The 12,271-nt window shown below is 48.6% G+C and overlaps 1 protein-coding gene and 1 pseudogene across 13 annotated transcripts in view; one reads left to right on the top strand and one right to left on the bottom strand.

Moving 5' to 3' along the window:
* Positions 1-11,851, bottom strand: part of LOC100413607 (voltage-dependent T-type calcium channel subunit alpha-1H-like) — a 61,015-nt pseudogene extending 49,164 nt beyond the window's left edge. Inside the window, exon 1 of the transcript XR_013525631.1 lies at positions 11,778-11,851. The product of XR_013525631.1 is annotated as a voltage-dependent T-type calcium channel subunit alpha-1H-like (transcript). The remainder of the gene's footprint in view (positions 1-11,777) is intronic.
* Positions 1-12,271, top strand: part of LOC128929440 (putative UPF0607 protein ENSP00000332738) — a 41,264-nt gene that overhangs the window by 18,989 nt on the left and 10,004 nt on the right. For all 12 annotated transcript variants that reach the window (XM_078347541.1, XM_078347542.1, XM_078347540.1 and 9 more), the window contains one exon: positions 298-11,849. In XM_078347541.1, the coding sequence (XP_078203667.1) occupies positions 298-531 (234 nt within the window). In that variant the 3' untranslated portion in view covers positions 532-11,849. The remainder of the gene's footprint in view (positions 1-297; positions 11,850-12,271) is intronic.

Below are 12,271 nucleotides of genomic sequence, written 5' to 3'. Positions count from 1 at the left end.
CATCTCCCCACCTCCCCACCTCCCCCACCTCCCTGCCCCAGGCCACCTACATGTCACAGGTCCCAGCTCCTCCTCCTACCTCTGACTTGGCCCACGCGGCTGCTGGGCCCCTCATCCTGCCCGTCCCCACCAGCTTCCCCGGCTCCTCTGGCCTCCACGCTGTCACCAGGCCCAACGACCTCCTCAGAGCCTTTTGGATCACACTCAACCCTGAGTACCGCCAGGCCACCGGAGCCCTTGCCTCCCCTAAAACGCCGTGCACCCTGGACACATGCTCTTGTTCTTCCTTCACCACAGCCCCATGGGCTCGCGGCGTCCTCTCCATCCCCACGTGCCTCCAGCCTGGTTGGAATTCCGTGTGGCTTCACAACACGCCCCGGCCCCCACAGCTCCCCTCCACACCAGCAGCGGCCGCCGGCTCCAACCACGGTGATCTCTGGCCTTGGGTGCTCCGGCGAGCCCACTGGGGACCGCTCCTGGGGGAAGGAGGCTGCCACCACGTGGGGCCTCTCCACCTGCTCACATGGCTAATTCCAGCAACAGCATCTTCCCGACCAACCCCCAGAGCCTTCCTTCCGGGGAGACCCCACACCCCAGAAGACGGAGGCAGGTGAGTGCACATTCATCCACCCTGACGTGCAGAAGCTGCTGGAGACTCTCATCACCAAGAAGGCAGTGATGAAGCTGCAACAGAAGAAAGAAGGGACAGGGGGGTGGACTGCCCGCAGATGACACCACTGCGGAAGGAGTGGGACGCCATTACTCCACAACCCTTCTGGAACCAGAGAGCCCAACCACCGCAGTCGCCCAGTCTGCAGCAAATCTCTGATGCCACGGTCCTCAGTTCCTCAGGCCATGCCCTTCCCTCGCTGTCAAGGGAATCCTCTATACAGGGTCTAGGTTGGCCTCACGGGGCTCCTGTGGGCCTTGCACTGGAGCACATGGAATGGGAAGGATCTCGGCTTGCACACAGCTTCCTCAGAAAACCTTCTCCCACTCCCCTGTGAGGTCAGGCCCCCTGTGCTGGATTCCCCACCCTGGCCTCTGCACCCTGGGCATCGTTCTCCCAGAACCCTGAAAGCTTCTTGTGGGTCCAGTGAGGAGGAAAGCATGTCTGACCACACTCTCAGAACTTACTGTGGCCCTGTTATAAATTGTTTCATAAAATGTTAGTGAATGAACACAGGAATCAATGCTTCCTAATGTACCTCATACACAAGTTGCACCACTAAAATCATCCTTTCATAAAGGATCATACTCTTTTCAGTAGCCAATATAATGTTTCAAGGAAAATCTGTAAAAACAAAATGGCATTGATGCTTCAAATTTAGCATATAAAGAAATTTCCAAATTCAAATGATTCCATCTAAGTTACTTATTTTATAAGTCAGATATGAATATTCTTGTAGTTTTTTTTAATCCTTCAAAGTAAAAATTTTGGTGTTTAGAGAATACAAACTGAAAAGCAATTTTGCTTCAAAACATTCTTTCTAATGTGCCACAAATTTATTTTTAAAAACGATTACCAAAGATGTATTTTTAAGTAATTTAAATACACGACTTGCAACAAATACATATATTGTAAATCCACTCTTCCAAAAATGAGGAGCAGCTATGTTTACTTTCACATCTAAAATGTTAAAATATCTATACAACACATTGCTTATTTAAAACCAAATGTAAAATATGGTATTGATAAATTCAGCATGTATATTCGTTGTTTGAAAATTTTTTTAATTATTGAAAATAGTTAAATATCTTTTAAAAATCTTGTTTGAAAGATGTTAGAAAAGAGAAGGTAGAAAAGTAGGACTGCGTTCTTATCACCTAGCAGTTTAACCTCAGTTATAACTACACACACATAATATATATCTGTGTGTGCATATGTGTGCATAAGTGTGTATAAACATACATACATATGTGTGTTGTAACGACATTCCATTAGCATCACCCATTCTGTTTTTTGCTGGCATACACTGTTTTTATTATTCTAGAAAGCAAGGCACATCACAGTCTCTAGACTTGAGCCTAAGTAACTGTTCTCTCTCCAGCCAGTTCTTGGGTTTGGAAATTCCCTCCTTGCTCACCCCTTATGGGCAGTGTGTCCACCTCACCCAAGGCCCTCTGATTCTGAGGGAATGCATTCTCTTCCTGGATCCACAAGGAAGCGTAATATCAAAGGCAAAAACTTCCCAGTCCCATAACCTTCCCCCTCCCCCTTTCTCCATCCAGGGATTAGAGGTCTTTAAATTTTCCGCACACACCTGGGAAAGGACCAAAGGTCAATCACTCCAGCCTAAGTTGAAAGGAACTCTTCTCCTTGGCCAGGGGGCTTGGAGAAGGTGGGAATTCCTCCCAGGTCAAAAGTCCCCTTCTTCCTCACCTCCTTGGATTCCATCTTTGGGTCCCCTTCCACCATCCTTGTGGAAGTTTTCTCTCTGTCAGGGATGTCCCCCTCTGGGGTCCCTTCCATGCAGTGTGGAAGCTGCTTTCCTCTCCGGGATTCCATACCACGAGGACTGTGGATTTCCCCTTCCACAGTCCTCGTGGAAGCTTTCTCTCTCTCTCTCATCTTTCTTTTTTCTCTGTCTAAATAAATCACTTTCTGCAAAAACTCTTTGGAGTTCGATACTTGCTTGTGAGTGCACCGCACCATGGTCCCCTCTCCCATTCTTGGGTGAGTGAGAGACCAAGAGCCTGGAAAAAATCCTCTCAGGGGAGCTTAGTGGTCCCCTGCACCCCAGAACCTGGAAACCATTAGTGGCAAACCAGCCAGGAGGAGGCAGTCAGGAGCCAAGAAAGCATGTCAGAATGGTGAGTTATATCCGACACCCTTTCACTTGAATTGTCTATCACTTTAAGAACACCTGAGTGGAGATGAGAAATCCAAACTAATGGGGAAGGGGAGGCCCCACTGAGAAGCATCCCAGCAACCCGACCACAGCTGGGTTTCCCTGGACACCATGAACCACTCTGTCCAAACCTCCTTCACTCCTGCCAAATCCTCCGTCCGACCGACTGAGATGCCGAAGGAGGAGCAAGAGGTGGCTGCACCAGGGGTGCCCCACAACCCTGTACCCCCAACATTCACGGTGATCCGCATCCACACCAAGACCTCCGTGCGTGATCACATCGTCTGGTCCCTGTTCAATACCCTCTTCATGAACTCCCGCTGCCTGGGCTTCACAGCAAAAAAAAACAGCGGTTGGCCGGGTGCAGTGGCTCACGCCTGTAACCCCAGCACTTTGGGAGACTAAGGCGGATGGATCACGAGGTCAGGATATCAAGACCATCCTGGCCAACATGGTGAAACCCCGTCTCTACTAAAAATATAAAAAACTAGCTGGGTGTGGTGGCGCACACCTGTAATCCCAGCTACTGGGGAGGGTGAGGCAGGACAATCGCTTTAACATGGGAGGTGGAGATTGCAGTGAGCTGAGACTGCACCACTGCACTTCAGCCTGGTGACAGATCAAGACTTGGTCTCAAGAAAAAAAAACAAAACAAAACAGCGGTTGAAGGAAGAAACAGCCACTGGCAGCTCCCACTCGGACGGACAGAGCAGCATGTGGAGTCTCGCATCATGAACTTTTGCTACAGAACGACTGCAGGAATAAACCAGGAATGCCAGGAGAACGCACAGACCCTCTGAAGGAAGCAGATTGCTCCTGCAGGATGCAAGAGACACCCCAAATACTGTAAGTGCCTAAACTGTGGAAATAGGAAAGGGGGGATTGTTCACCCCTGAACACACACATTCACTGGGAAACCTGAGGGTCTAGATCATGGGAGAAGATTTTGATCTTACCAGGAGCTGAGTTAATTTAGAGACCCAAGCAAAATACAGGGGTGGAGGAAGCTGTGGGAAAGACTCCATGGGCTCTCTGGATCCCCTAGGAAGCCATTTCTGCCTTGCCTCACAGGGGTCCTTGGGGAGGGCTGCCAGAAGTACTGGGAAAAGACAATGGGGAGAAGTAAACCACTAGCTGAACTATGTAACAATTCCAAACCAAGTAAGTCTCCTGGCCAGAACTCGGGGGAGGGCATGAATCTGCTGTGTAGACTCCACAGACAGGGAAGCATGAAAGCCCTACTTGCTTTCACAGTTGGGAGGCTACTAGCCTGGGGCCGGTTCTCAGCCCTGCTCACCCACTGCCTAGAAACAGACTGGGTGCTGTTTGGAGGGTATGTGGGAGTGAGACCAGCCTTTTGGGTTGCGTGTGAGCTGGGTGAGGCCTGCAACTCCTGGCTTTTCCTCACTTCCCTGACAACCTGCATGACACAACAGAGGTAGCCACAATCATCCTGGGACTATAACTCCATTGACCTGGGAAACACACCCCCAGCTCCCACAGCAGCTGCAGCAAGACTCGCCCAAAGAGAGCCTAAGCTCAGACATGCCTAGTCCTGTCCCCACCTGGTGGTCCTTCCCTTGCCACCCTTCAGTTACTGCTGAAGAAAAAGGGCATATACTCTTGGGAGTTCTGGGATCCCACCCACCACCTGATTCTCCACGTAGAACCACAGCTGATGCTCTCTTGAAAGTACCACCTCCCAGCAGGAGGCCGACCAATATAAAAACAGTGCATTGAACAAACAAAACTACGGACCTCATAGAATTCCTCTTACCCACCAGCCATGAGAGACCCACAGATGGTTCCTATCACAGGACTCTGTGCAGACAACCCCCAGTACTAGCCCAGAGCCTATAGACCTGCTAGGTGGCCAGATCCAGAAGAAAGATAGCCATTACTACAGCTCAGCTTTCAGGAAGCCACATCCCTAAGAAAAGTGGGAGAGAACTACATTAAGGGAACATCCAGTGGGACAAAAGAATCTGAACAACAGCCTTGAGCCCTATACTTTCCCTCTGATAGAACCTACCCAAATGAGAAGGAACCAGAAAACCAACTCTGGAAATATGACAAAATGAGGTTCTTTAACAGCCCCCCAAAATCATACTAGCTCACCAGCAATGAATCCAAACCAAGAAAGAAATCCCTAATTTACCTGAAAAAGAATTCAGAAGGTCAGTTATTAAACTAATCAAGAAGGTACCAGAAGGAGGCAAAGCCCAATTTAAGGGAAAAAAAAAAAAAAAAATACAAGAAATGGGAACACAGCAGCATTAGGGTTTGGCTCATCCCAATTCACAGATGTTGCTGCCTACCTGGTCTCTCTCTGCTGCTATTTGCCACAATTTCTCCTGACACCAGGCTGAGTGACTTTGTTTCCAGATGGAAAGAGAGGAAGGAGGCCCCTGGACTACACACACATTCCAGGAAATGGAGGCAATAGTAACACCACACCAGGACTCACGGGCTGGGCTGGCAATGCCTGCTGTTGAACTCCTTAGACACACACACATTCTTCAGCAGCTACTCCATGTATACTACACCTGCAGAATGCATCGCCGACACATCTCAGTTTTATGGGCTGGTAGTATTGTAGTACTAGGGACCGCTTCTTCAGTATTTCAATTCTGGTGGTCAGGATGCGTGGAGAGGTCATGGCAAGCACTCAAGTCCGAGCGCTGTGACCGTCAAGCCACAGTTGGTCCTTTATACACCTTTATACAGAGGCAGCTTAGTCACTTAAAAAAGGGATCAGAAACTTCTTTCTTTTTTTGTTTTTTGCTTTTTTGTTGTGTTTTTTTTTTTTGAGACAAGGTATTACTCTGTTACCCATGCTGGGTGGGTGACACAATCACAATTCGCAGCAGCCTCAACCTCCCAGGCTCAAGCAATCTTCCTGCTTCAGCCTCCTGAGTAGCTGAGACCACAGGTGGATGTCACATGCCTGGCTAATTTTTTTATTTTTATTTTTAGCAGAGACTGTGTTTCACCATGTTGGCCAAGCTGGTCTGGAACTCCTGACCTCAAGGGATCTGCCCGCCTTTGCCTCCCAAAGTGCTGAATTACAGGTGTGAAGGTGTGAGCCACCATGGCCAGCCAAGATTTATTTATGAGGATTGTTTTTCTCTGTTATAAGAGCCTACCCCCACCTCCCTGCCAAGAACTATTGTTTCACCTTTTCTCTGGCTGGGAGTATCTTGGAACACAGAGGAGATCTGGGCTGCAGTAACTTGAGATGTGTGTGTCTGGGGCTTTGCGCAAGAATTTCTCATGATGTGGGTTGGAGCTTTGCATCTGCTTGCTGCACAGCAGAGCAACTCTCCTGGCAGAGGATGGGCAAATGTGTCTCATCTTTTCCCTTGTGATGTCAACAAGTCCCGACTTAAGGTGCATGTAAACCGTTCTATTTGTGCTCTGGAATACTGCATTTCCAAAAATGAGCTTGTGGAAGCTTGAATGTAATGATTCATTCAAGACTTTTAAGAATGTTCTTAAAAGTAGAGTAGTCCAAGAGGAATGTTCCTCCTGTTGATCAGAAGGAACAGAGCTTATAATTTTTATATTACAGCCAGATGTGACCTGGGGCCTGTACATTACGGCAGGTTTAAGGAACAAAAGGAAATGCAATGTTTTTTGAAATTGCTTGCCACTTGCATTAAATTAAATACACTTCCGGCATTGGGAAGGATGGCGATTGTTGGTTCAACTTGGCTGGAGAGACCATGGTCAATTTCATCTCCTAATAGAATTGGCTTTTGTTTGAGTTGAGAGCAGAGAACATACCAAACAACATCCTTAATTTCCAGATGAGACAATAAAGGCTTCGAGGGGTAAAGTGCCCTTCCCAAGGTCACACAGAACAGAGATCAGAACGCAATCTTCTGGCACCAAGACCAGGGCCATGTCCACTTCAGCATCCCCTCTCTCCATATGCGTGTTTTCTTTAGTGCCAAGAATAAAATTGATATCCAAGGAGAGGTCACCCTTGATTCAGGTTTGCCTGCATGTAAGTACCTCCTTCTCCATCTCCCAGATGGGAAGAGGTGCTTGGATGGAAGAAGGTGGCACTCTGTGGTGCTTTGGCGGTGTCTCTCTCTGGGTCCCCTTGCTCTCCTGACTCTCCCGGTCGCTCTTGTATGGATTCATGTGTTGCTTTCTGATCTCACTCACAGGATCCTGATTTTCTCCATACTCGTCTTATTTTCTATTCCTTTGGGTGGTTTCGTACTTCCCAAGATCTCGTCACCTACTACCTTAATTCATTTTGCATGGCTGTAAAGAAATACCGAGGCTGGGCAATTTATAAAGAAAAGAGGCAGTATATGGACAATATAGTGAAAGCTTGTCTCTGCAAAAATAAAAATAGCCAGGCATTTATAAAAAGGCAATATATGGACAATATAGTGAAAGCTCATCTCCATAAAAATAAAAATAGCCCAGGCATAATGGTGCACACCGGTAATCCCAGCTACTCGGGAGGCTGAGGCAGGAGGATCGCTTGAGTGTGGGAGGCAGAAGTTGAATTGAGCTGTGATCCCACCACTACACTCCAACACTCCAGCCTTGGCAATAGAGTGAGAGTCTGTCTCAAAACTAGATACATTTTAAAAAATAATAAAAGAGGTTGATCTGTGTCATGCTTCTGTAGGCTGTGCAAGAGGTGAGGCTTCAAAAAGCTTCTAATCTTGGCAGAAGGAGGAGGAGGAGCAGGCATGGCACATGGTAGGAAAGACAGCGAGAGAGGGGAGCAGGAAGAAAAGGTGCCAGGTTCCACCCTACAGTGAGTTCTCACAGGGACTCACAGAGCGAGAGCTCACTCTTTATCTCAAGGATGTCACTAAGCCATGCATGAGGGATCTGCACCCATGACCCAAACACCCCCCAGGAGGCCACATCTCCAACACTGGGGATCACATTTCAACATGAGATTTGGAGGAGACAAACATTCAAACTTTATCATCTACTTACACCCTAATGATGCCCAAACTAATATCTCCAATTAAAGCTTCTTTTCTGGGCTTCAGAAGCCTGTGGAGCATCCAAGTCTGTTCTCCAGTATGTGGGGGACAGAGCTGCGTCTACATCACTTCCCTTTACATAATCCTTTTCTGGCTCTCTAACACCTGCAGGAGCATCTGATCTGGCACACAAGGGCTTCCATGACCAGGCATCAGCCTAATTTTCTAGCATTACCTCTTTACAGTCCTTGCCTCTCACTATGTCCCATAGTAACACCTGATAGCCATCATCCTCCTCTATCCCTGTATGCTACACCTGGTATACCTTGGAATTCTCAACTCTCTGCACTGATTATGTTGAGATATAGACATCACTACTATCCATGACTTTTTTTTTTTTTTTTTTTTTTAAGATGGAATCTTGCTCTGTCACCCAGGCTGGAGTGCAGTGGCATGATCTTGGCTCACAGCAACATCTGCCTCCCAGGTTCAAGTGATTCTCCTGCTTCAGCCTCCCGAGTAGCTGAGATTAGAGGTGCCCACCACCACACCTGGCTAATTTTTGTATTTTTAGTAGAGATGGGATTTTACTGTGTTGGCTAGGCTGATCTCAAACTCCTGACCTTAGGTGATCCACTTGCCTCCGCCTCCCAAAGTGCTGGGATTTACAGGAGTGAGCCACCATGCCCAGCTCATAACATTTTTTTAAGAAAAAGTATTCTCGTAAGGAAAAGCATGTTCCTTTTTATGGGATTCCCCATGTGTGTTCCTACAGAATGTCATGTACCAGAATCTTGGAGCAGGACAATGTGGAGTTTGAGCCCCGCCTCCATCACCTCGTTTGTCACACCCTCCATTGGGAGGGGATTTTTCTCTGTCACTGAAAATAGCTGCTTAGGGCAGATATGACCCCCACCCTTCCCCCGTGTGGAACAGAGGCATTTCACTGTTCCCAGTGGATTTCTGCTCTTATAGACAAAATCATCTCTCTCTGTCGCCACTGAGACATGTTCGTTTTGAAGGCTGGAGGTTTCCCTTGCTTAATCGATGAGGAACTAATAAATCATGCCCTGTTCCTTGGAGGACAGTCCTCTTAACGGCAGGATTCTGATATCACTTTTGCACACATATTAAATTGCAGCCCACAAGCCAGATCTTCCACTCTTTGCAAACTTAAATGGAAAGCCAGAGAGGCAGGCGGCAGTAACAGGTAAATGATGAACAAGAGTCATTGTGTGCCTGGAGTTATTAAATGTTTTTCTGGGGCAGTCTCAGAAAAATGCTCCTGGGCCTTATCTTAGAACAGTAAATTTTGAATCAGAAGGGACCTTAAAGGTTATCAGAATTTAGAGGTAATCTGCCACCCAGGGTAGAAATCCCATCTGTAGGGACTGTGATAAATGGTTGTATCCAGCCATAAAAATAAGTAAATAAATAAATAAAATTTCTAGTGACTTGGAGCTCACTGCAGCTCGAGGCAACCATTCATTGTTAGCAAATAGAAAGCTTCTGTTAGCAAGTAATCACTTCATAGTTGACTCAAAATATAATCTGTTTCTAGAATAAACTGGATGGGACTCAAAATAAATTCTCACCATACTCATTTCTTGTGACTATACACAGACAAAGCTAGATAATTCTATTGGAAAGACTGGAAATAGAGGGGCTCTGAATCAAGTGTTCAGATGCTCTGGATTTGGCATGCACCAATGGCAAACATTTGTTCCATTATGAGACTAAATGCCACAGCTGTGATGCCCAGTCACTGTGGCGGGAGGCCATCCAGGAGGGTGGTGACTCCCACTACAGTTGATAGAAATGGCAGATTGAAAAAAAGAAGCACAATGTCAAAAAAAGGTAAAACCCTGAAGTGAGCTTCTTTTATAAATCACCACAGCACTTATACTTGATTCATGTATAATTGTAGGACATATTTATTCATTGGTTCTTGATGTGTGGATGAATTCTCAGATCTCTCATGAAGACTCTGAAATCTGCCCAGACATCTGGGTTCTACATATTGGAAGCAAATCACTGTGTTTGATTTTTTTGGTTTAAAAATTGGGTGATTTGTCCCTGGGGATATTTACTTGTTGTGAATAACCAATATAGACTCAAAAATGTAAATCTCATAATTTTTGCATTATAAAATATATTTTTTAATCATTTACAATTTTTCAGCCATTAAAAATGGAAAAAAACAAAACTACTCTTAATTCAAAGGCCATATAAAAACAGGCAGCTGAAATCAAATTAGAACTCAGGATTAAGAACCTCACTCAAAACCACACAACTACATGGAAACTCAACAACCTGCTCCTGAATGACTACTGAATAAATAACGAAATTAAGGCAGAAATAAATAAGTTATTTGAAACCATGAGAACAAAGACACAAGGTAACAGAACCTCTGGAACACAGGTGGGGCAGTGTTTAGATTAGAGGGAAATTTATAGCAGTAAATATCCACAGGAGAAAGCAAGAAAGATCTAAAATCAACACCCTAACATCACAATTAAAAGAACTAGAGAAGCAAGAGCAAACAAATTAAAAAACTAGCAGAAGGCAAGAAGTAACTAACATTAGAGCAGAAGTGAAGGAAATAGAGACACAAAAAACGCTACAAAAATCAGTAAGTCCAGGAACTGGTTTTTTGAAAAGATCAACAATATATACCGCTACCGCTAGCCAGACAATAAAGAAGAGATAGGAGAATCAGACGCAATAAAAACTGATAAAGGGGAGGTCACCACTGATCCCACAGAAATACAAACTACCATCAGAGAATACTATAAACACCTCTATGCAAATAAACTAGAAAATCTAGAAGAAATAGATAAATTCCTGGATACATACAGTCTCCCAAGATTAAGCCAGGAAAAAGTTGAATCCCTGAATAGACCAATAATAAGTTCTGAAATTCTGGCAGTAATTAGTAGCTTACTAAACAAACAACGCCCAAGACCAGACGAATTCACAGCCAAATTCTTCCAGATGTACGAAGAGGAGCTGGTACCATTCCTTCTGAAACTATTCCAAACAGTAGAAAAAGAGGGACTCTCCCTAACTCATTTTATCATCCTTCCCGTCCCTATTCCCCACTCCCAAACACGTCTTCGCGCTCTCTTTTCAAAGAGCCAGAAACTTTACAAACTTGGATCGGCACAGCCCGGCAGTTCGCCGATGGGCGCTGCGCGCCGCCCTTTCCACGCGATGGGAACAGACCCCGAGAACAAGTTAACAATGAAATCACCTGAAGGAGTTCAGAGCGGTATGTCGTCCCAGCCCAGCTCCGCACTCAAAGCTCCGGGGGCCGGCTCGAGGGCGGCGCGTGGTGCCGGGAGCCTGACAATCGCGCACCCGGCCAGAAGGCGAGGTCGACAGGCGCCCGGCCTTTCCCCGGCGGCGGGGCTGACAGCCGGGCAGACACAACACCACACGTGCTGCGCCTCGCACCACAACACCTGCCGGCCTGTCAGCCCCGCTAGCCGCCTCAGCCCGGCTCCGATCCTTACACCGCCGGCCGGAGGCCAAGCCGGAGCCGGAACCCGAGCCCATGACAGAGCGCCCGCGAGCGCGGAGGAAACCGCCCGACTGGGCCAAGGAGGCTCGAGGAAAGGGGGTGGGCGCGCCCCGAGGGAGAGCGGCCTCGCCAGCCCGAGGCTCCGCAGCCTGGGCCGCTCGCCGCCCGCCCACCCGCCGGTTCCCCCAGGGCGGGCCCGGCCGGCGGGGTCGGGGCGAGGGGCCCGCGAGCGCGGGGCCAGGCGGCGGCTCGCAGGTAGCGGGCAGGGGCAGCCGGGCGCCCGGCGGGCTGGCGCGAGGGGGCGGCCACGGAGCCCCAGCCCGAGACCTGGCGCAGAGCAACAGGAGGCGGCGCAGGCCGCGGCGGGTCCGGCAGCGGAGGGGGCCCTGGAGCGGCTCGGCTTCGGGTTGGGCGGCCAGGGGCGGCCCGTCGGCTACTTACCGGGAGGAAGGAGAGACTCCAGGCCGGACCGCGGAGATGCCGCAAACTGGCATGGCCGCCATCTTGGAGACAGTGAGCTCTGGCCGGGGGGAGGGGAGCCGAGGGGAGGTGGAGACCCGGCAGCGCGGGAGGGGAGAGGCCGAGAGCGGGAAGAGCTGGGCGGAGAGTCGGGAATGGCCGGAGGGCGGGGCGGGGCAGCAGGGAAGAGCCGGCCGGCGGGGTCACGTGGGGCGGGTACAAACGGCCAAAGCCAGGGTGGGAGGAGGACTGGAAGAGGTTGGAGGCCGGTCAGCCGGGGGCTTCTTTTCGGTCTTCTCACACGTTTAGGTCAGGCAGCGACCCGGGAGAAGTGGAGCCGGTGCATCTCTAATGCCACAGCTGGGGAAACTAAGGGCAGGCGCCTGGGTGGTGTGGCTTCAGTGTCGCACGAAAATCCGGCAGCCACGCAGTATGGGAACTCTTCGGCGGCGTCTGTTTACTTTTAGCAGCCCTCT

This window comes from Callithrix jacchus, chromosome 13 (genome assembly GCF_049354715.1).
Source record: "Callithrix jacchus isolate 240 chromosome 13, calJac240_pri, whole genome shotgun sequence".
NCBI lineage: Eukaryota > Metazoa > Chordata > Mammalia > Primates > Cebidae > Callithrix > Callithrix jacchus.
Note: the sequence above shows the minus strand (reverse complement) of the source record. Positions and strands in the feature narration are given on the sequence as shown.